The sequence below is a fragment of the Littorina saxatilis genome, linkage group LG12 (genome assembly GCF_037325665.1).
Source record: "Littorina saxatilis isolate snail1 linkage group LG12, US_GU_Lsax_2.0, whole genome shotgun sequence".
Classification (NCBI taxonomy): domain Eukaryota; kingdom Metazoa; phylum Mollusca; class Gastropoda; order Littorinimorpha; family Littorinidae; genus Littorina; species Littorina saxatilis.
Window position 1 is genome coordinate 1,082,841 of NC_090256.1, and position 24,502 is coordinate 1,107,342.

Below are 24,502 nucleotides of genomic sequence, written 5' to 3' on the forward strand. Positions count from 1 at the left end.
TGCACATAAATTAACCTGGGAGATCCGAAAAATCTCCACCCTTAACCCTCCCGCATAGGAGCCTTTGCGCCTGTCCTTAAAATATCTAAGAAATATTATCTGAATGTATCTTAAAACAAACTCACCTCGTTATCAGCATTTTCACATTCACACTCGCAGATAATGTCGAGTTCTAAAAAGAGCCGCTCTGCTAGACCCGCCGGGTATATGCTGAGTTCCTGCTTCCAACTCTTGCGGTCCTTGGGGCACTGTGTCACTGTTACCTCGGCTGAAAAGGTCACCTGAAACACAACACAACATCTCAATCAGGGCTGCACATCATATGAAATGATCACCTGAAACACAACACAACAACTCAATCAGGGCTGCACATCATATGAAATGGTCACCTGAAACACAACACATGCACAACAACTCAATCAGGGCTGCACATCATATGAAATGGTCACCTGAAACACAACACATCTCAATCAGGGCTGCACATCATATGAAATGGTCACCTGAAACACAACACAACATCTCAATCAGGGCTGCACATCATATGAAATGGTCACCTGAAACACAACACAACATCTCAATCAGGGCTGCACATCATATGAAATGGTCACCTGAAACACAACACATCTCAATCAGGGCTGCACATCATATGAAATGGTCACCTAAAACACAACACAACATCTCAATCAGGGCTGCACATCATATGAAATGGTAAAGGTCAAGGTAAAGATAGTCATATGTTAGAGGGGAGCCAGATGTTAGAGATCTCAACTTTTCTAGGAGCAGCTTTATGAGGGCGGTGCCCATCTCTTCTCCATAGCTGCCATTGCCTTCCCCGGCCCTGAATAAAGTCAGGTACCAATTTCTAGCCGGGTGGACTGGAGAGCGCCCTGAATAAAGTCAGGTACCCATTTCTAGCTGGGTGGACTGGAGAGCGCCCTGAATAAAGTCAGGTACCCATTTCTAGCTGGGTGGACTGGAGAGCGCCCTGAATAAAGTCAGGTACCCATTTCTAGCTGGGTGGACTGGAGAGCGCCCTGAATAAAGTCAGGTACCCATTTCTAGCTGGGTGGACTGGAGAGCGCCCTGAATAAAGTCAGGTACCCATTTCTAGCTGGGTGGACTGGAGAGCGCCCTGAATAAAGTCAGGTACCCATTTCTAGCTGGGTGGACTGGAGAGCGCCCTGAATAAAGTCAGGTACCCATTTCTAGCTGGGTGGACTGGAGAGCGCCCTGAATAAAGTCAGGTACCCATTTCTGGCTGGGTGGACTGGAGAGCGCCCTGAATAAAGTCAGGTACCAATTTCTAGCTGGGTGGACTGGAGAGCGCCCTGAATAAAGTCAGGTACCCATTTCTAGCTGGGTGGACTGGAGAGCGCTCAGAAAAATCGGGTATATATGTATTCTCTCTGAAAGGGGATCATCCTCTTCTTCTTCTGCGTTCGTGGGCTGAAACTCCAATGTCCACTCGTGTGTTTATTGCACGAGTGGATTTTTACGTGTATGACTGTTTTTATCCCGCCATTTAGGCAGCCATACGCCGCTTTCGGAGGAAGTATGCTGGGTATTTTCGAGTTTTTATAACCCACCGAACTCTGACATGGATTACAGGATCTTTTCCGTACGCACTTGGTCTTGTGCTTGCGTGTACACAAAGGGGAAAAGGGGATCAAACCCCGACCACCAGCGTGAGAGGCATTCGCTCTAACCACTTTGCCACCATGGCTCTGCAAATTACCAACGGTAAAAGCCAGTGATCGTGCTTGTTATGTTACAAGCCATTCAAAAGCACCAAAACTGAGCCTAGCTTCATTCCAAACCGGTCAGCCAGTTTTAGTGGCAACCCAAACCAAGTTACCCAATGCACTGGTTTAGATACCTTAACAGGAGACCAATGCACTGGTTTAGATACCTTAACACGAGACCAATGCACTGGTTAGATACCTTAACAGGAGACCAATGCACTGGTTTAGATACCTTAACAGGAGACCAATGCACTGGTTTAGATACCTTAACAGGAGACCAATGCACTGGTTTAGATACCTTAACAGGAGACCAATGCACTGGTTTAGATACCTTAACAGGAGACCAATGCACTGGTTTAGATACCTTAACAGGAGACCAATGCACTGGTTTAGATACCTTAACAGGAGAAAAAGCTTTGATGGAAACACAAACCAGTAGCGTTGACTGGTTATTTCATTTTTAGTATTTTCAGATTTAGACAGCTAAAATACTGGAAATTTTGAATCAATGCCATCCATGAAAACAGGCTTGAAAACAAGGTAAACATCAAAGTAAGGAAACTCCTCCTCAGCAGACACAAACTCACAATACAGACACATATGAACAAATGTGCATTTAGACTTACGTTCTGTCCGATCTTGAGTTTCTCACACGTGTCTGTCTCTGCCTCATCTTCCCTGCAACAAAGCAAGAATCACCACATTATATTGATGCTGAAACTGACAAAAGCAACATCTTTATACTGAACTTAAAACCTTTTTTTCGTAAGTTGTTGATTTACATAATGCAGCACTCAGAGAACAAACAAAGTTTTTGTGTTTGAATTGTGGAGAAAAAAACACATTACAAAAACAACAAGAGGAAGGCTTGTCACTGGAATGTTTAATCATAGGCAGACCAAGAAACTCACTATAGAATGTTAACCTTGAGGTTTTTGAAGTTGATGCACAAACACCTAATAATGAGATCAATAATGGACAAAAAAATCAGTTAAGCTTTGTCTCTTCGATATCAAGATGGTGAGACTTGGCTCCATTAAAACTGAGAATTGGAATTGTGGGATTTGTTATTATTGTATCTCTTTATAAATCTGTGGGCACTATGTAATAACAATATTGACAATAAAAATCAAAAACAAAAACACACAACCAAACAAACGCACACATATAAATGCTGTAACCATACCCAAAGCAACGAGAGAAAAATTTGACTGAGATGTTCTTGCCAACATTTTCAGACTTCAGCTGTACAAATGAGGTGATTTTCTGCACACAAGAAAGATGACACAATTCTGATTTCTCAGGACAAACAACAAGACTCATATATATAATATCACTATTATTGCCACCGATACTATTACTGAGTGATACAAGATATACCTTCTGATAAAGATTTAAAAAAATAAATAAAAATCCAGAGAAAATATAAACAAAATAAAAAGATACTCAAATAGGTCTTCATTCAAACTAAAACAAGTGAAAGAATTTGACCCCCAAAACTTTACTGCAAGCAAATTTAAGACACTTGGTTCATGACCATGTGAAAGTTAAAGAAACCTGTAGATTACAGCGTACAGGCCTTGAGGGACAGCAAGATTCACATCAAGTCCTCTTTTCAACAGCCCTTCATCTCAGACTCAGGGTTTCATTTACTAGTGCGCCTTGCGCAATTGGTGCATAAAATCTCAAAATGTCCCATTGGAATTCCCTTCAGTGCGTCAAAGGGCGCACTGAGATTACGTTCCACTGCGCCACCCCATGCACACTTAGTACACGCGAGTACAGTGTTCGGAATGACCTAAGCAAAAACGCGCGCCAAGCCGAGCAACTTGCGAGTTTGTGAAACGTCCTGTGATTGGCTTTTAAAATGTAATTCATTAGTATTCAACCAATCCTGCGAACAATCTGTGCTAGCGCGTTTACTTCTGTGGAAAAGGTCAACAGAAGCGATATCAATCGAAACACAGACACACACCACACACTAACCTGATGCACGGGCAAATTCTCATATCATCATATGGCACTAAATATGCCTGTCTCAGATTGTGTATGACTGTCTCAGATTGTGTATGACTGTCTCAGATTGTGTATGACTGTCTCAGATTGTGTATGACTGTCTCAGATTGTGTATGACTGTCTCAGATTGTGTGTGACTGTATCAGATTGTGTATGACTGTCTCAGATTGTGTATGACTGTCTCAGATTGTGTATGACTGTCTCAGATTGTGTATGACTGTCTCAGATTGTGTGTGACTGTCTCAGATTGTGTGTGACTGTCTCAGATTGTGTATGACTGTCTCAGATTGTGTGTGACTGTCTCAGATTGTGTGTGACTGTCTCAGATTGTGTATGACTGTCTCAGATTGTGTATGACTGTCTCAGATTGTGTATGACTGTCTCAGATTGTGTATGACTGTCTCAGATTGTGTATGACTGTCTCAGATTGTGTATGACTGTCTCAGATTGTGTATGACTGTCTCAGATTGTGTGTGACTGTCTCAGATTGTGTGTGACTGTCTCAGATTGTGTGTGACTGTCTCAGATTGTGTATGACTGTCTCAGATTGTGTATGACTGTCTCAGATTGTGTGTGACTGTCTCAGATTGTGTGTGACTGTCTCAGATTGTGTGTGACTGTCTCAGATTGTGTGTGACTGTCTCAGATTGTGTGTGACTGTCTCAGATTGTGTGTGACTGTCTCAGATTGTGTGTGACTGTCTCAGATTGTGTGTGACTGTCTCAGATTGTGTATGACTGTCTCAGATTGTGTATGACTGTCTCAGATTGTGTATGACTGTCTCAGATTGTGTATGACTGTCTCAGATTGTGTATGACTGTCTCAGACTGTGTATGACTGTCTCAGACTGTGTATGACTGTCTCAGACTGTGTATGACTGTCTCAGATTGTGTATGACTGTCTCAGATTGTGTATGACTGTCTCAGATTGTGTATGACTGTCTCAGATTGTGTATGACTGTCTCAGATTGTGTGTGACTGTCTCAGATTGTGTGTGACTGTCTCAGATTGTGTATGACTGTCTCAGATTGTGTATGACTGTCTCAGATTGTGTATGACTGTCTCAGATTGTGTATGACTGTCTCAGATTGTGTGTGACTGTCTCAGATTGTGTATGACTGTCTCAGATTGTGTGTGACTGTCTCAGATTGTGTATGACTGTCTCAGATTGTGTATGACTGTCTCAGATTGTGTATGACTGTCTCAGATTGTGTATGCCTGTCTCAGATTGTGTATGACTGTCTCAGATTGTGTATGACTGTCTCAGATTGTGTATGACTGTCTCAGATTGTGTATGACTGTCTCAGATTGTGTATGACTGTCTCAGATTGTGTATGACTGTCTCAGATTGTGTATGACTGTCTCAGATTGTGTATGACTGTCTCAGATTGTGTATGACTGTCTCAGATTGTGTATGCCTGTCTCAGATTGTGTATGACTGTCTCAGATTGTGTATGACTGTCTCAGATTGTGTGTGACTGTCTCAGATTGTGTATGCCTTAAAAGGGGGGTTTCACTGTATAAGCAGGCTGACCAATCTGATTTCATTGTAAAGTGAAAGTTTCATAAACTTGCAGTCTCTAAAAAAAATACAGGCTTCAAAGGACTGCAAGATTAACATTACCTACAAGCAAAAGCACCACTTCTCACCGACACACAAGTAAAACACTCTCATTGTAGTTGTCTTGAATCAAATCGACGATGTTGGCCGAATCGTTGGCCAAAAATTAACATTGTATTCAAGTAAAAGCACCACTTCTAACGCACACAAGCAAAAGACTCACATTGTAGTTGTCCTCAATCAGATCGACGATGTTGGCGGAATCGTTGGCCAGCTCACCCGTGGTGGACGACTCGATGACTTTGGCCAGCTTCTCGTAGATGGAGAACTGGTCCTTGGTGACGGCGAAGATGATGCTGACCGACTTCTCCTTCAGCTTGGACGTCACCTGCGACACGCTGGGGTAATCCTGGTTGGAGCTCTCCGTGTACAGGTTGTTGCTCATGTGGCAGTGACCGTCGTTGGGTTTCACAATGCCTCCCAGCTAGAAAGGAAGATAAGATCAGATAAGATAAGATAGGATAAGATAGGGATAAGATAAGATAGGAATTCTTTAATGTCCATTTTCATTGTACATAAACATGGAGATTTGTCTTGTGGCACTACATTGTATTACTCTCTGTGTACAGGTCGTTGCTCCTATGGCAGCGACCGTCGTTGGGTTTCACGATGCCTCCCAGCTAAAAGATAAAAGATTTGTTGAAGATTCTCCCGGACACTTTCGAGGCAACCCTGTAACACCCTGTGTGTTTAGTTCTGTAAAAGCCACGTCTTGGTCCAAGGACTATGTCCGGTCAGGAATAAAAGTAGGTTCTTGTGTTTGACTGTGTACCTACCGGTAAATAAAATAAAAAAACAAGAAAGGTAGGTTGTTGGAACGTTTGTTATTGACAAAACAAGAAAGGTAGGTTGTTGGAACGCTTGTTATTGACAAAACAATTCACATATCTCTTTCTTGGTTTTTTATTCTGAATTTTGGAACGTTGGCAGTCTCTTTGTTTTTGGATTTGTGTACGCAAGTGTTCGTTACAGTGCCTTGGAGAACGAGGAACATAGCAGCGGCGCTCATCCTTTTTGAGAATGAAAGTCACTCGTTCATTTCAATGCTTGTTATTCTCTCAGGTGCCAGGAGACTGGTTTCGCATAACTCTCACTTCCTCTTTTAAACATGTCCTCTGCATTTAGACCGCTTACTTCCCTTTGTTTATTAGATGCCTCCAAGCTATAAAGGGCAGTGGTTGATAGACGGTTTGTTGTTGTACTTTGTTTATTAGATGCCTCCAAGCTATAAAGGGCAGTGGTTGATGGACAGTTTGTTGTTCAAGATACAAGATACAAGATACAAGAAATTTTATTGTCCTCATCAATACAAGGAAATTTGGCATGTGTGTGGCAAGACATAATACACTGATACTTTGTATGCATATGTTGTGGCATGTTCTTCGTTAGTAAGTGAGCTTAAAGGTGAAAATGTATGCACATTCAGTGATACACAATTTCTCATCTGTGCATGGACCATTCTTTGGGATACCATTCACACATAAATACATAAAGCAAGTGAGTGAATGAGTGAGACAAGACAGAAAAAAAGAGAGACAGGGACAGGGACAGAGAGAGAGAGAGAGAGAGAGAGAGAGAGAGAGAGAGAGAGAGAGAGAGAGAGAGAGAGAGAGAGAGAGAGAGAGAGAGAGAGAGAGAGAGAGAGAGAGAGTGAGAAAAACGAACACACACATACAGTCGAACTCGCTTAAGACGAATCACTGGGGATCGGAAAAAAAGTTCGTCTTAACCAAAATTCGTATTAAGAAAATTGATGTAAATGGTTTAGGAGATTTTAGAAAGAAAAAAGATGTTTTTGATTTGTTGAGAAAAAGCAAGGGTAATGTATTTCTACTACAGGAAACGCACTGGAAAATTGAACAAGAAAATATGATCAGATCACAATGGGGGTTTGAATGTATTGTGGCAGGAAATAGTACTGCAAGCAGAGGAGTTGCTGTGTTATTTAAAAATAATTTTGAATATAAACTTCATAATGTTGTGAGAGATCCAGAGGGGCGATATATTTTGATTGATATAGAAATGTTGAATAAACGATTTACTCTGGGGAATGTATATGGCCCAAGCACTGGTGACCACCCTGAGTTTTTTGAAAACCTGATGGATAATATTGTTTCATTTGATAATGACTGTATTGTGATTGGAGGGGACTGGAACATTGCAATTGATCCTAAGATTGATTCTAATCATCCTTCAAAAGTGTATAAAATGAGAAGTAGGAAAAAGATGTTAGATATGATGGAACAGTTGAATCTTGTAGATATTTATAGAAATCTGCACACCGGTTTAAGAAAATATACCTGGCGAAGATTTAATGGTGTACAAAGAAGTAGACTGGATTATTTTTTAACATCTGAACAATTGGGATTAATTGTTAATGGTGTTGATATTATGCCCAGTTATAATTCGGATCATTCACCTGTATCTTTATGTTTTAATACTGACATTGTAAAAAGACACCGACCACTATGGAAGTTTAATAACTCACTATTAAAAGATATAACATTTGTTGGATTAGTTAAGCAAGTGATATTAGATTTGAAAATACAATATGCTGTACCTGTTTATGACAGAAATAATATACATTTGATTGAGGATGAAGATTTGGTGTTGATGATTAATGATCAATTATTTTTTGAAATGATTTTGCTGGAGATAAGAGGTAAATGTATATCCTACGCCTCACATAAAAAGAGAGAAAGTGATAAGAAAGAAAGAGAAATCCTTGCTGAGATTGTATGTTTGGAGAATCAGGTGAATGAAAGTAATGTACAGTTGTTAGAACAGAAGAAGCGAGATTTGTGTGAGGTGCGGCAGAAGCGAGTTGATGGTATTATTGTGAGATCACGTGCCAGGTGGATTTGTGATGGTGAGAAGAATACCAATTATTTTTGTAACCTGGAAAAAAGGAATTATGTGCAGAAAGCAATGTGTTTTGTACAGACTGAGAACGGGGTTATACATGATAGTGACCTTATATGTAATGAGGTCAAGTGTTTTTATGAAGAATTGTATTCCACAAGAGACACAAATTTGGTAAATGAATCGATTGATGAAAACTTAGAACACCCAGCACTCTCCAATGAAGAAAGAGATTGTTTGGAAGGGAAAATTACCATGCAAGAAATTATGGCAGTTATAAAACGGTTAAATAACGACAAAAGTCCTGGTTCAGATGGGTATTCAGCTGAGTTTTTTAAGTTCTTTTTTAAAGATCTCTGTTCCTTTCTCCTGAGATCCCTGAATTGTAGCTTTGAAAAGGGAGAGATGTCTATCACCCAGAGACAGGGAGTTATTACATGTATACCAAAGGATGGAAAGGATAAAAGTTTTTTGAAAAATTGGCGACCCATTACACTGTTGAATGTAGTTTATAAGATTGCTTCATCCTGTATTGCTGAACGGTTAAAGTCTGTGTTACCAAACTTGATCCATGAAGATCAGACAGGCTTTATTAAAGGAAGGTACATTGGCCAAAACATAAGGTTATTATATGATACTCTATTTTATGTGAATAAGCATAACATACGTGGCCTCTTGATGTGCATTGACTTTGAAAAAGCTTTCGACAGCGTTTCTTGGTCCTTCATTGATAAATGTTTGTGCAAATTCAACTTCGGTGATGACATTAAAAGATGGATTTTCACTTTTTATAATAATATTAGATCATGTGTTTCTGTGAATGGTAAATATTCCAGTTGGTTTGATGTACAAAGAGGTACCAGACAAGGAGATCCATTGTCACCTTATTTATATCTAATATGTGCCGAATTTCTGTCCATTATGATCCGCCAGAGTACAGAGATAAAAGGTATAAAGGTGGCAGATGATGAAATATTAATATCCCAGTTTGCAGATGACACCGCCCTGTTTCTGGATGGTTCAAAACAATCATTTTGTGCATGTATGAACGTTTTGAAGCAATTTGCCTCTATATCCGGTCTGAAAATGAACTATGAGAAAACTACGGCAGTCTGGATAGGCTCACATACAAATTGTAATACTAAATTTATGCCGGAACTTATGCTCAGTTGGAACCCTGTAACATTTAAAGTTCTTGGCATTGTTTTTTCAGTCAACTTAGATGACATCATACCCCTTAATTATGAACATAAATTGGTAGAAATTGAGAATTTGTTCAGGTCCTGGTCCAGAAGAAATTTAACACCCTTTGGAAAAATAACAGTTATTAAGAGTTTGGCGCTGTCTAAGTTAACTCATCTGTTTATGAGTTTACCTGACCCTGATGATAAGTTTTTGTTTGATTTGAATAGGTTATTTTTTTCATTTCTATGGAATGGTAAGAAAGATAGAATAAAGAGAACAACAGCATATCAGTCGTTTGAAGAGGGGGGGCTTAAAATGGTGGATTTGAAATGCTTTTTGTCAGCTCTGAAGATATCATGGTTACAGCGAGTCCTTTGTAGTGAAGGAAAAGTAACTAAACTTCTGAAAGCTCTGTGTCCACTTGTACATAACATTCACAAAAGAGGAGGTGAGTTTGGAAACATATTGATGCAAAGAGTTCAGAATCCTTTCTGGAGAGATGTTTTCAAACATTATAAACATTTTGCATGCAAATGTGTCCCCATCTCCTTGAGTGATTTTGCTTCAGAGCGTCTGTATTATAATGTACATATTTGCATAGATAAAAAGGTTATTTTTAACAGGAATTGGATGGAAAACGGCATTATTACAGTCGGTCACTTGATGAGAGCCGATGGGTTTTTGTCATATAACGATTTTAAATTGAAACATCCAAATTTACAACTGAATTTTGTCTTTTTCGAGGGCGTTATGCGCTCAGTTAAGAATTTTCATAAAAGACTAAAGTTAGATGCAGTTTTAAACAATGTTTTTCATATTGGTGATGATGTTGTATGGAAACAAATAGCTAAAGGTGGAGCAAAACATATATATACCCATCTTGTGAAAAATGATGGCAATCTACAGTGCATGGAAAAATGGGCTAATTTATTGAATTTTGATGTAAATGTTGGAAAGGTATTTCTGACAATAAGGCGAACTACACAAGACACATACCTAAGGTGGTTCCAATATAGAATACTGCATAGAATTTTTCCCACTCAACGCCTGTTATTTTTGATGAACATTTCTGACACATCACTATGTAGCTTTTGTACACAGGAAGAGGAAACCTTAGAACATTTGTTTTGGGAGTGCACAAGAGTTAAGCTTTTCTGGTCTGATTTCACAGAATGGTTATGTGAAAATTTCACACATTGCAGTAATTTGAATTTGTCAAAAGAGCTAGTCATTTTAGGGTATTTAGACAACTTTCATACGGATGCTGTTTTTGATTTGTTTATTCTCCTTGCCAAACAAAGTATATTTGGAGCCAAATTAAATAAGACAGTCCCAACACTAAATGTTTTTGTGAAAATTGCTAAACAAAGGTTTTTGATCGAAAAGTATAATGCTAGTGTAAATAATTATTATGGTAAATTTGAAAAAGAGTGGTGTTTATATAGACACTTTTTTCATTGATGCTATAGGATAATTGTATTGATTGATTTCGTATGAACATTTTTGAATGTGATACCCCCTGACCCATTTACTCATAACAGGTTATACAATACTTTTATGCCGATAATTAAACCCCATGTATACTTGGAGGCTAAATTGTGACCACCGCCCCCACCTACCCCCCTCCCCTCCCCCAACCTCAGTTACAACCCCCCCCTCCCCCCCCACAACCTCAGTTCTCCCCCCCCCCTTCCATATCCCCTGTCTTTTCAACATCCCACCCTACTGTCTATGTCTGCGTCCTGTCTAGGTATGTACGTGTGTATGCGCTTTGTGTATGATGTATGCTATGCTGTGTTTATGTGTATATAAAGGAAATAAAATGTTTAAAAAAAAAAAAAAAAAAAAAAAAAAAAAAAAAAAAAAAAAAAAAAAAAGAAAATTGATTGATTTTTTTTTTTTTTAAATTTTTTTTATAAAGTCTTGTACATTTTATGGTGTTTCAATTTGTTTCTTTCGCAACTTTCATGCTGCTTCACGTTTGGACAATAAAGTGACATATTCAGTTACATGTTCATGTGTGTCATGTTGAGTGATGATTGTTGAGTTTGAGTGAGAGTGAGCACACAGATGTGTCATCCAGTTGTTACGTTTTTGGTCACACACGTGACACTGACACTGTCCACATTCGCGGTGTTCCTATCATTTGTCCGGAATCACTTACCTTGGCGACGCGTAGCAAACCTTGGCCAATTTAGTTTGTTTTTTTGGTTGCAACATGATGTTCAAATCCAAATCGAAAGCACTGACTGACTGATAAACTATCGCGAACCGGCGAACGCAAACGTTGAGAGTGTGGTTTCCCTTGTCCAAGGGAAACCACTCTGGCATCTATATTTTTTGGCAATGGCTTCCTTCAAAACATTGATGTTTCGTTTTTGGTATTCGCGAAGGAAATAAACGTCAGTCAGTCATTCATGTTCAGTGTCTGAGCTATCAATCACTTTGATTCTAAATTTGAAATTGTTTTGTGAGTACAGTGTAATCAGTTTAACTTTATTCAGTGATCGGTTGAGCAATGGTTCAAGCAGTCGACGCAAGGGAAGACTTTGACACATGTATTCAAACTTCTCAAATTCCCATGATATGTCGATCTCGGGACGAGTTTAAAGATTTCGTCATAAGCGTGAGTAAATTACAGACATTATGCATGCTTGGGAATCCAAAAAGTGCTCGTTATAAGCATAAATTCGTTAAAAAGAATTCGTTTCAAGCATTTTTTTTAAGCATGAAGAAAGAGGTATTCAGTTGGGAACTTAAAACTAATTCGTTATAAGTCAAAATTCGTAACTAGCGTGTTCGTTTTAAGTGGGTTCGACTGTAGAAACAAACACACACAGACATCCAAAGAGAAACACACACACATACGCCAGCACACACAGAGGTCACACACTAATTGCATAAACCACACTCACACGAACACACAAGTTAAAGTGTTCAAGACGTACCTTTCCATCTCCGGCATAGTGAAATCCAGCGTCAGTGGAAAAGACCATCATACGACGAGACACACTACGCCAACCAATCTCGTTCTGCAACCAACACACCTCAGTTATCAACAAAACAACACACAATTGGATCAAAACCAAAACAAAACACAACAGAAACCTGTTTGGGTAAATTCTTCATCAAATTGTTGTCAGCCTGTCACTGACTTCTTTTAAGATGATTCTCTTGAAAAGTCTCAGAATGCCAATCAGAAATTCACACATACTTGCAGGCAGAGCACAAATTATAAATATAAAATGAACAGATTGGACAAGACACTAGACAGATGTAATAATGTCTCCCTTTTTCTAATCCCAACATATCAGAGACATAGAAGTTTCTTTTGTTTTCTGTGACAGTAATAATTCCTATGTGGTCATACTGATTTTCTTAAACACCATCTGGTACATGATATCATCCATTTGGTCCACATTTACGTCGCTTTAAATGTAACTTTACACAAAATTGACGTCATCATAGAATTTTGGCACAACTTGTTTTAAACAGCTTTTCAAGAAAGGACAAAACTGAATATTTTGTATTAGGAAATAGTGTTAATATTTGTTCCTGGTATCGATAGAAAGATAACAGAATGTTAAATCATGCATTGTCAATTGTATGAATATTTTTCATGGAGAATGTTTTACTTATTGAGTTATTCTAAAGTTCAAAAACATCAAAATCGCCAAGAATCGAGTCATTCCACGATAACATTCAAATGTCCGTGTGTGAAAAAGACAACTTTACCTCACAAGCCACAGCTTGCATGATGGCGTCAAAGCCTCCTTCAGGAGCATCCAGGTTGCCCGACACACTGGCACTCATCACTTGTTGCTGTCACACACACACACATGTCAAACACATGTATTTAAACCCCCACACACACACACACACACACACACACACACACACACACACACACACACACACACACACACACACACACACACACACACACTACCCAAATGTGCTCTTTAGGATCCTGAAACTGCAATCTTTTTCCCAATTCTAAACAGTAACATGCTAACTGCCAACCTCTTTCACAAAACAACATCAGAAGAACAATCGTCCAATAACGTGCTGTCAGAATCTAAATCTTACAAGCCTCAAATGTTGCTGGTGATGGAAGATTATAGCGTTTATCTATGCTGAGCGAGGAAAACAGAGAAAAAAACAGGCCATAACATTTACTCACAGCAAACTGAGATGTATCCAGATCCAGGCTCAGATGGTTTTTAAATCCGTAAGGTGCTTCACAAGGATCTCCATTGCTTGTTCGGCATGGAACTTTCAGTCTGGAGGGGGACAAAACAGCACAATTCAACTTTATGTGTATCAAAAACAACAACAACAAAAGGTTCAAGGTTAAAATAAAGCGGAATGAACAATTTTAGTTACATACTGCCACACTTAAAATAGAACTAGCAAGGATTCTTTTCTTTCATAAAAATGAGTTTTGATATGAGGCAGAAGTAATATATCAAAATCAGTTCACTTTATGGAGTTCCTCTTTATTATGTTATGACTTTTGCATCACAAAACATGTTACCTTCCATAATTATGTTATGACTTTTGCATCACAAAACATGTTACCTTCCATAATTATGTGTGATTGCTGGTCTCACTCATGGATACAGAAAGTCTGTCAGTGAAGTTAAAATCAACAAGAGAAAAGATTAAACTTTGTCTTGAAGACACGATTATTAGTCCATTACTTAACACTGCAAAAGACAAGTCTAAACACAGACTCACTTTCACAAAAGACAAGTCTAAACACAGACTCACTTTCACAAAAGACAAGTCTAAACACAGACTCACTTTCGCAAAAGACAAGTCTAAACACAGACTCACTTTCACAAAAGACAAGTCTAAACACAGACTCACTTTCACAAAAGACAAGTCTAAACACAGACTCACTTTCACAAAAGACAAGTCTAAACACAGACTCACTTTCACAAAAGACAAGTCTAAACACAGACTCACTTTCGCAAAAGACAAGTCTAAACACAGACTCACTTTCACAAAAGACAAGTCTAAACACACTCTTCTTCTTCTTCTTCTTCTTTCTTGATGTGGACTGGGTTCATTCGAACGTCTGTAGTCCAGCGGCGGAGTACTGAGTAATTGGTTACTGGTGGTGGGTGACCCAATAACTCCGAGAAGATGGTTAAAAGTATAAAACTATTTACACGAAGAGCTGCAGGGTTACTGTGTCAGCGAGGCAAGTCCGTGGGTACGACCCAGACCAGCTTGGAAGGACTCCAGTGAAGGAGCAACTGTGGTCTTAGGGTCGAGCTTGTTCCACTGACGCAGTGTTCGGGGGAAAAAGGAGTTGAAGAGAACAGGATGGGATGCCCTCTCCTGGAACAGTCTCTGGGCTCCTCTGGTGCGGCTGTCGCCAGAGGTGTAGAACTCGGCCTTGTTGATGTCGACTATGCCGTTGTTGATCTTGTAGAGCATAGTGAGGCGGTTGGCGAGTCTTCTGTCGGCGAGTGGTTCCCATTGGAGGGTCTTCAGCATGCTGGTCACACAGCCTGGGGTCCGATCGCTGTAGTTGTTGTGGACGTAACGGGCTGCTCTGCGTTGGACTTTTTCAAGCTCCGTGACGTCTTTCTGAGAGATCGGGTCCCAGACTGGCGAGGCGTAGTCAAGGACCGGTCTGACCATGGCCTTGTACGTAGCAGCTCTGACGGTGGTGGTGCACTCCCGGAAGTTCCGCCGCAAGAAGCCCACAGTTCTGTTGCCCTTGTTGACAGTCGCTTGCACGTGGCTGCTCCAGGACAGGTCATCGGAGATTAAGACCCCTAGGTACTTGCTGGATGGTGTTGTTTCCAGAGTCTGTCCATGGAGGCTGTAGGAAGTTGGCAGGATGGGCTTCTTCTTGTTCGGGGCAATGCGGATGACGGTGCACTTGCTGGGGTTGAACTCCATCTGCCATGTTGATTCCCACTGTTCGAGGCTGGATAGGTCCTGTTGGAGCTGCAGGCTGTCCGCTGGAGAGGATATTCGTTTGAAGAGTAGGGAGTCGTCTGCAAAGAGTTTGACGCTGCTGAACTGGACGGATTCAGGGAGGTCGTTGATGAAGGCTAAAAACAGGAGAGGACCCAGGACGGTCCCCTGCGGAACTCCGGACTGCACTCCGACTGGAGACGATAGGACGCCCTCCAAGGCCACCTGCTGTTGACGCTGACTGAGGAAGGCAGAGATCCACTTGAGGGTGTCGTTTCTCACTCCGTAGTAAGCCAGTACACTCACTTTCACAAAAGACAAGTCTAAACACAGACTCACTTTCGCAAAAGACAAGTCTAAACACAGACTCACTTTCTAGGTACAGTGCTGACATAGGGCATCACCACCTTGTCCACAAACGATCCAAAACCCAGACGAAAGTTCTTGGTAATGGCTGACATGCGCTCCGCTGAAAAACATGGTAAATGTCATCATCATCATCTTTATCTTCATCATCATCTCCATATGCTCAGATCTCAGATTTATTAAGAAGCTAATCTCTACACAGGCCTTCATTCATTGATTATAAGGCTTATAGTCAGTGACACTTTGCTACGATCAGTTGATGCAGGATTTCCCTGGGACATGTGTGACAGCAAATGAGACAATGTGCAGGAAGATAAGGGAGAGGTAGAGCCAGTCACAATAAAGGTAAGGGAGAGACAGAGATAGTCACAATAAAGATAAGGGAGAGACAGAGCCAGTCACAATAAAGATAAGGGACAGACAGAGCCAGTCACAATAAAGATAAGGGAGAGACAGAGCCAGTCACAATAAAGATAAGGGAGAGGCAGAGCCAGTCACAATAAAGATAAGGGAGAGGCAGAGCCAGTCACAATAAAGATAAGGGAGAGACAGAGCCAGTCACAATAAAGATAAGGGAGAGACAGAGCCAGTCACAATAAAGATAAGGGAGAGGCAGAGCCAGTCACAATAAAGATAAGGGAGAGGCAGAGCCAGTCACAATAAGGGAGAGGCAGAGCCAGTCACAATAAGGGAGAGACAGAGCCAGTCACAATAAAGATAAGGGAGAGGCAGAGCCAGTCACAATAAGGGAGAGACAGAGCCAGTCACAATAAAGATAAGGGACAGACAGAGCCAGTCACAATAAGGGAGAGACAGAGCCAGTCACAATAAAGATAAGGGACAGACAGAGCCAGTCACAATAAAGACAAGGGAGAGACAGAGCCAGTCACAATAAAGATAAGGGAGAGACAGAGCTAGTCACAATAAGGGAGAGACAGAGCCAGTCACAATAAAGATAAGGGAGAGACAGAGCCAGTCACAATAAGGGAGAGACAGAGCCAGTCACAATAAAGATAAGGGAGAGACAGAGCCAGTCACAACAAAGATAAGGGAGAGGCAGAGCCAGTCACAATAAGGGAGAGACAGAGCCAGTCACAATAAAGATAAGGGAGAGACAGAGCCAGTCACAATAAGGGAGAGACAGAGCCAGTCACAATAAAGATAAGGGAGAGACAGAGCCAGTCACAATAAAGATAAGGGAGAGACAGAGCCAGTCACAATAAGGGAGAGACAGAGCCAGTCACAATAAAGATAAGGGACAGACAGAGCCAGTCACAATAAAGATAAGGGAGAGACAGAGCCAGTCACAATAAAGATAAGGGAGAGACAGAGCCAGTCACAATAAAGATAAGGGACAGACAGAGCCAGTCAAAATAAAGATAAGGGACAGACAGAGCCAGTCACAATAAAGATAAGGGAGAGACAGAGCCAGTCACAATAAAGATAAGGGAGAGACAGAGCCAGTCACAATAAAGATAAGGGACAGACAGAGCCAGTCACAATAAAGATAAGGGAGAGACAGAGCTAGTCACAATAAAGATAAGGGAGAGGCAGAGCCAGTCACAATAAAGATAAGGGAAAGACAGAGCCAGTCACAATAAAGACAAGGGAAAGACAGAGCCAGTCACAATAAAGATAAGGGAGAGACAGAGCCAGTCACAATAAAGATAAGGGAAAGACAGAGCCAGTCACAATAAAGATAAGGGAGAGGCAGAGCCAGTCACAATAAAGATAAGGGAGAGACAGAGCCAATCACAATAAGGGAGAGGCAGAGCTAGTCACAATAAAGATAAGGGAGAGGCAGAGCTAGTCACAATAAAGATAAGGGAGAGACAGAGCCAGTCACAATAAAGGTAAGGGAGAGACAGAGCCAGTCACAATAAAGATAAGGGAGAGACAGAGCCAGTCACAATAAAGATAAGGGAGAGGCAGAGCCAGTCACAATAAGGGAGAGACAGAGCCAGTCACAATAAAGATAAGGGAGAGGCAGAGCCAGTCACAATAAAGATAAGGGAGAGACAGAGCCAGTCACAATAAAGACAAGGGAGAGGTAGAGCCAGTCACAATAAAGATAAGGGAGAGGCAGAGCCAGTCACAATAAAGATAAGGGAAAGACAGAGCCAGTCACAATAAAGATAAGGGAGAGGCAGAGCCAGTCACAATAAAGATAAGGGAGAGGCAGAGCCAGTCACAATAAAGATAAGGGAGAGACAGAGCCAGTCACAATAAAGACAAGGGAGAGGCAGAGCCAGTCACAATAAAGATAAGGGAGAGGCAGAGCCAGTCACAATAAAGATAAGGGAGAGACAGAGCCAGTCACAATAAAGACAAGGGAGAGACAGAGCCAGTCACAATAAAGATAAGGGAGAGGCAGAGCCAGTCACAATAAAGACAAGGGAGAGACAGAGCCAGTCACAATAAAGATAAGGGAGAGACAGAGCCAGTCACAATAAAGATAAGGGACAGACAGAGCCAGTCACAATAAAGATAAGGGAGAGACAGAGCCAGTCACAATAAAGATAAGGGAGAGACAGAGCCAGTCACAATAAAGATAAGGGAGAGACAGAGCCAGTCACAATAAAGATAAGGGAGAGGCAGAGCCAGTCACAATAAAGACAAGGGAGAGACAGAGCCAGTCACAATAAAGATAAGGGAGAGACAGAGCCAGTCACAATAAAGATAAGGGAAAGACAGAGCCAGTCACAATAAAGACAAGGGAAAGACAGAGCCAGTCACAATAAAGAGAAGGGAGAGACAGAGCCAGTCACAATCAAGATAAGGGAGAGACAGAGCCAGTCACAATAAAGAGAAGGGAGAGGCAGAGCCAGTCACAATAAAGAGAAAGGAGAGACAGAGCCAGTCACAATAAAGATAAGGGAGAGACAGAGCTAGTCACAATAAGGGAGAGACAGAGCCAGTCACAATAAAGATAAGGGAGAGACAGAGCCAGTCACAATAAAGATAAGGGAGAGGCAGAGCCAGTCACAATCAAGATAAGAGAGAGACAGAGCCAGTCACAATAAAGATAAGGGGGAGACAGAGCCAGTCACAATAAAGATAAGGGAGAGACAGAGCCAGTCACAATAAAGATAAGGGAGAGACAGAGCCAGTCACAATAAAGATAAGGGAGAGACAGAGCCAGTCACAATAAAGATAAGGGAGAGGCAGAGCCAGTCACAATAAAGATAAGGGAGAGACAGAGCCAGTCACAATAAAGATAAGGGAGAGACAGAGCCAGTCACAATAAAGATAAGGGAGAGACAGAGCCAGTCACAATAAAGATAAGGGCGAGACAGAGCCAGTCACAATAAAGATAAGGGAGAGACAGAGCCAGTCACAATAAAAAGAAGGGAGAGACAGAGCCAGTCACAACAAAGATAAGGGAGAGGCAGAGCCAGTCACAATAAAGATAAGGGAGAGACAGAGCCAGTCACAATAAAGATAAGGGAGAGACAGAGCCAGTCACAATAAAGATAAGGGAAAGACAGAGCCAGTCACAATAAAGATAAGGGACAGACAGAGCCAGTCACAATAAAGATAAGGGACAGACAGAGCCAGTCACAACAAAGATAAGAGAGAGACAGAGCCAGCCACAATAAAGATAAGGGAGAGACAGAGCCAGTCACAATAAAGATAAGAGAGAGGCAGAGCCAGTCACAATAAAGGTAAGGGAGAGACAGAGCCAGTCACAATAAAGATAAGGGAGAGACAGAGCCAGTCACAACAAAGATAAGAGAGAGACAGAGCCAGCCACAATAAAGATAAGGGAGAGACAGAGCCAGTCACAACAAAGATAAGGGAGAGGCAGAGCCAGTCACAATAAAGACAAGGGAGAGACAGAGCCAGTCACAATAAAGATAAGGGAGAGGCAGAGCCAGTCACAATAAAGATAAGGGAGAGGCAGAGCCAGCCACAATAAAGACAAGGGAGAGACAGAGCCAGTCACAATAAAGATAAGGGAGAGGCAGAGCCAGTCACAATAAAGGTAAGGGAGAGACAGAGCCAGTCACAACAAAGATAAGGGAGAGACAGAGCCAGTCACAATAAAGATAAGGGAGAGACAGAGCCAGTCACAATAAGGGAGAGGCAGAGCCAGTCACAATCAAGATAAGAGAGAGACAGAGCCAGTCACAACAAAGATAAGGGAGAGGCAGAGCCAGTCACAATAAAGATAAGGGAGAGACAGAGCCAGTCACAACAAAGATAAGGGAGAGGCAGAGCCAGTCACAACAAAGATAAGGGAGAGGCAGAGCCAGTCACAATAAAGATAAGGGAGAGACAGAGCCAGTCACAATAAAGATAAGGGAGAGACAGAGCCAGTCACAATAAAGATAAGGGAGAGACAGAGCCAGTCACAACAAAGATAAGGGAGAGGTAGAGCCAGTCACAATAAAGATAAGGGAGAGGCAGAGCCAGTCACGATAAAGAAAAGGGAGAGGCAGAGCCAGTCACAATAAGGGAGAGGCAGAGCCAGTCACAATAAAGATAAGGGAGAGACAGAGCCAGTCACAATAAAGATAAGGGAGAGGCAGAGCCAGTCACAATAAAGGTAAGGGAGAGGCAGAGCCAGTCACAATAAAGATAAGGGAGAGGCAGAGCCAGTCACAATAAAGATAAGGGAGAGGCAGAGCCAGTCACAATAAAGGTAAGGGAGAGACAGAGCCAGTCACAATAAAGATAAGGGAGAGACAGAGCCAGTCACAATAAAGATAAGGGAGAGGCAGAGCCAGTCACAATAAAGATAAGGGAGAGACAGAGCCAGTCACAATAAAGATAAGGGAGAGGTAGAGCCAGTCACAATAAAGATAAGGGAGAGGCAGAGCCAGTCACAATAAAGAAAAGGGAGAGGCAGAGCCAGTCACAATAAAGATAAGGGAGAGGCAGAGCCAGTCACAATAAAGGTAAGGGAGAGGCAGAGCCAGTCACAATAAAGATAAGGGAGAGACAGAGCCAGTCACAATAAAGATAAGGGAGAGACAGAGCCAGTCACAATAAAGATAAGGGAGAGACAGAGCCAGTCACAATAAAGATAAGGGAGAGGCAGAGCCAGTCACAATAAAGATAAGGGAGAGACAGAGCCAGTCACAATAAAGATAAGGGAGAGACAGAGCCAGTCACAATAAAGATAAGGGAGAGACAGAGCCAGTCACAATAAAGATAAGGGAGAGACAGAGCCAGTCACAATAAAGATAAGGGAGAGACAGAGCCAGTCACAATAAAGATAAGGGAGAGACAGAGCCAGTCACAATAAAGATAAGGGAGAGACAGAGCCAGTCACAATAAAGATAAGGGAGAGACAGAGCCAGTCACAATAAAGATAAGAGAGAGGCAGAGCCAGTCACAATAAAGATAAGGGAGAGACAGAGCCAGTCACAATAAAGATAAGGGAGAGACAGAGCCAGTCACAATAAAGATAAGAGAGAGGCAGAGCCAGTCACAATAAAGACAAGGGAGAGACAGAGCCAGTCACAATAAAGATAAGGGAGAGACAGAGCCCGTCACAATAAAGATAAGGGAGAGACAGAGCCAGTCACAATAAAGATAAGGGAAAGACAGAGCCAGTCACAATAAAGATAAGGGAGAGGCAGAGCCAGTCACAATAAAGATAAGGGAGAGGCAGAGCCAGTCACATTAAAGATAAGGGAGAGGCAGAGCCAGTCACAATAGTGTTCAACGCTGTCACATATAACAGATGTGTCAACCGCACACTTCCACAATGGATCTGACAAAATAACAATAATAATAATAATAATAAGGGTATTTGTATGGCACAAATCCTAATATAGTTCTAAGCACCTAAATACTCAAACTGTAAAATTGTGCACAAAGAACTGCAGAGCTAATCCCTAAGACAATCACACACCAATAAGGTTTCCCAGTTCGGCTAGTTTGGTTTTGTCGTCCTCCATGGAGTTGGACAGATCCATGAGGTAGTACAGGTCCACCGGGTAGTTCTCAGCTTGACGGAATGTGATTGGTATTCTCACAGGCTTATCTGCAACATCACAACACAGTACAGGTCCACAGGGTAGTTCTCAGCTTGACGGAATGTGATTGGTATTCTCACAGGCTTATCTGCAAAATCACAACACAGTACAGGTCCACAGGGTAGTTCTCAGCTTGACGGAATGTGATTGGTATTCTCACAGGCTTATCTGCAAAATCACAACACAGTACAGGTCCACAGGGTAGTTCTCAGCTTGACGGAATGTGATTGGTATTCTCACAGGCTTATCTGCAAAATCACAACACAGTTTTCATTCACTTGACGCTTGTACTTTTCTTTGCAACTAAAATCAAACAGAGTACTGGTTCATTCATAAGAAAACATTTGAAAACATGATGAAAACATTTAAACCTGCTGACACACATATTACACATGATGAAAACATGTAAACCTGCTTTTTTGTTTGTTTGTTTATTTGTTGCTTAACGTCCAGCCGACTACGCAGAGCCATATCAGGACGAGGAAGGGGGGGATGAAGGGGGCCACTTGTCAAGCGATTCCTGTTTACAAATGCACTAACCCATTACTTGTGTCCCAGCAGGCTTTAGTAAAACTAAATTAATACCTACTGGAAGATTACCAGTTTCCAGTATGTTAAAATAGGCTTAACCTATCTACTGCTGGACTTACATCAGAACACTAACAGATTAAACTATACATGAATCGCGAGACAAGCGGCAAGAGAAGAGATTTTTGGAAAAAATACAGGTGAATGAGCAAGAAGGCAGAAAAAAGAAAAGAATTCATGAAGAAAAAGAGAGCATGACAGAAAAGAGGAACCAAAAATCTACCTAACAGCAAACTAGAAAGCTCCTGCGGTTCCAAAAACAGGAGGGGCCTTTAATTTCATAACCGCAGTGCCCCACTGCGGGATGTAAACCTGCTGACACATATTAAACATGATGAAAACATGTAAACCTGCTGACACGTATTGAACATGATGAAAACATTTAAACCTGCTGACACATATTGAACATGATGAAAACATTTAAACCTGCTGACACATATTAAACATGATGAAAACATTTAAACCTGCTGACACATATTGAACATGATGAAAACATTTAAACCTGCTGACACACATATTGAACATGATGAAAACATTTAAACCTGCTGACACATATTGAACATGATGAAAACATTTAAACCTGCTGACACATATTAAACATGATGAAAACATTTAAACCTGCTGACACACATATTAAACATGATGAAAACATTTAAACCTGCTGACACATATTAAACATGATGAAAACATTTAAACCTGCTGACACATATTGAACATGATGAAAACATTTAAACCTGCTGACACACATATTGAACATGAAAACATTTAAACCTGCTGACACATATTGAACATGATGAAAACATTTAAACCTGCTGACACACATATTGAACATGAAAACATTTAAACCTGCTGACACATATTGAACATGATGAAAACATTTAAACCTGCTGACACATATTGAACATGAAAACATTTAAACCTGCTGACACACATATTGAACATGAAAACATTTAAACCTGCTGACACACATTGAACGTGATGAAAACATTTAAACCTGCTGACACATATTGAACATGAAAACATTTAAACCTGCTGACACACATATAATCATATTGAACATGAAAACATTTAAACCTGCTGACACACATTGAACATGATGAAAACATTTAAACCTGCTGACACATATTGAACATGATGAAAACATTTAAACCTGCTGACACATATTGAACATGATGAAAACATTTAAACCTGCTGACACACATTGAACATGATGAAAACATTTAAACCTGCTGACACATATTGAACATGATGAAAACATTTAAACCTGCTGACACGTATTGAACATGATGAAAACATTTAAACCTGCTGACACATATTGAACATGATGAAAACATTTAAACCTGCTGACACATATTAAACATGATGAAAACATTTAAACCTGCTGACACATATTAAACATGATGAAAACATGTAAACCTGCTGACACGTATTGAACATGATGAAAACATTTAAACCTGCTGACACATATTGAACATGATGAAAACATTTAAACCTGCTGACACATATTAAACATGATGAAAACATTTAAACCTGCTGACACATATTGAACATGATGAAAACATTTAAACCTGCTGACACACATATTGAACATGATGAAAACATTTAAACCTGCTGACACATATTGAACATGATGAAAACATTTAAACCTGCTGACACATATTAAACATGATGAAAACATTTAAACCTGCTGACACACATATTAAACATGATGAAAACATTTAAACCTGCTGACACATATTAAACATGATGAAAACATTTAAACCTGCTGACACATATTGAACATGATGAAAACATTTAAACCTGCTGACACACATATTGAACATGAAAACATTTAAACCTGCTGACACATATTGAACATGATGAAAACATTTAAACCTGCTGACACACATATTGAACATGAAAACATTTAAACCTGCTGACACATATTGAACATGATGAAAACATTTAAACCTGCTGACACATATTGAACATGAAAACATTTAAACCTGCTGACACACATATTGAACATGAAAACATTTAAACCTGCTGACACACATTGAACGTGATGAAAACATTTAAACCTGCTGACACATATTGAACATGAAAACATTTAAACCTGCTGACACACATATAATCATATTGAACATGAAAACATTTAAACCTGCTGACACACATTGAACATGATGAAAACATTTAAACCTGCTGACACATATTGAACAT

The 24,502-nt window shown here is 40.7% G+C and overlaps 1 protein-coding gene across 2 annotated transcripts in view; it reads right to left on the minus strand.

Moving 5' to 3' along the window:
* The window catches only part of LOC138981018 (integrin beta-PS-like), a 67,848-nt gene that overhangs the window by 30,954 nt on the left and 12,392 nt on the right, over positions 1-24,502 (minus strand). For both annotated transcript variants that reach the window (XM_070353809.1, XM_070353808.1), the window contains exons 6-14: positions 21,592-21,723; positions 15,735-15,831; positions 13,609-13,708; positions 13,161-13,247; positions 12,374-12,457; positions 5,542-5,802; positions 2,929-3,008; positions 2,369-2,420; positions 126-281 (exon numbers count right to left, since the gene is read on the minus strand). In XM_070353809.1, coding sequence (XP_070209910.1) covers positions 126-281; positions 2,369-2,420; positions 2,929-3,008; positions 5,542-5,802; positions 12,374-12,457; positions 13,161-13,247; positions 13,609-13,708; positions 15,735-15,831; positions 21,592-21,723 — 1,049 coding nt within the window. The remainder of the gene's footprint in view (positions 1-125; positions 282-2,368; positions 2,421-2,928; positions 3,009-5,541; positions 5,803-12,373; positions 12,458-13,160; positions 13,248-13,608; positions 13,709-15,734; positions 15,832-21,591; positions 21,724-24,502) is intronic.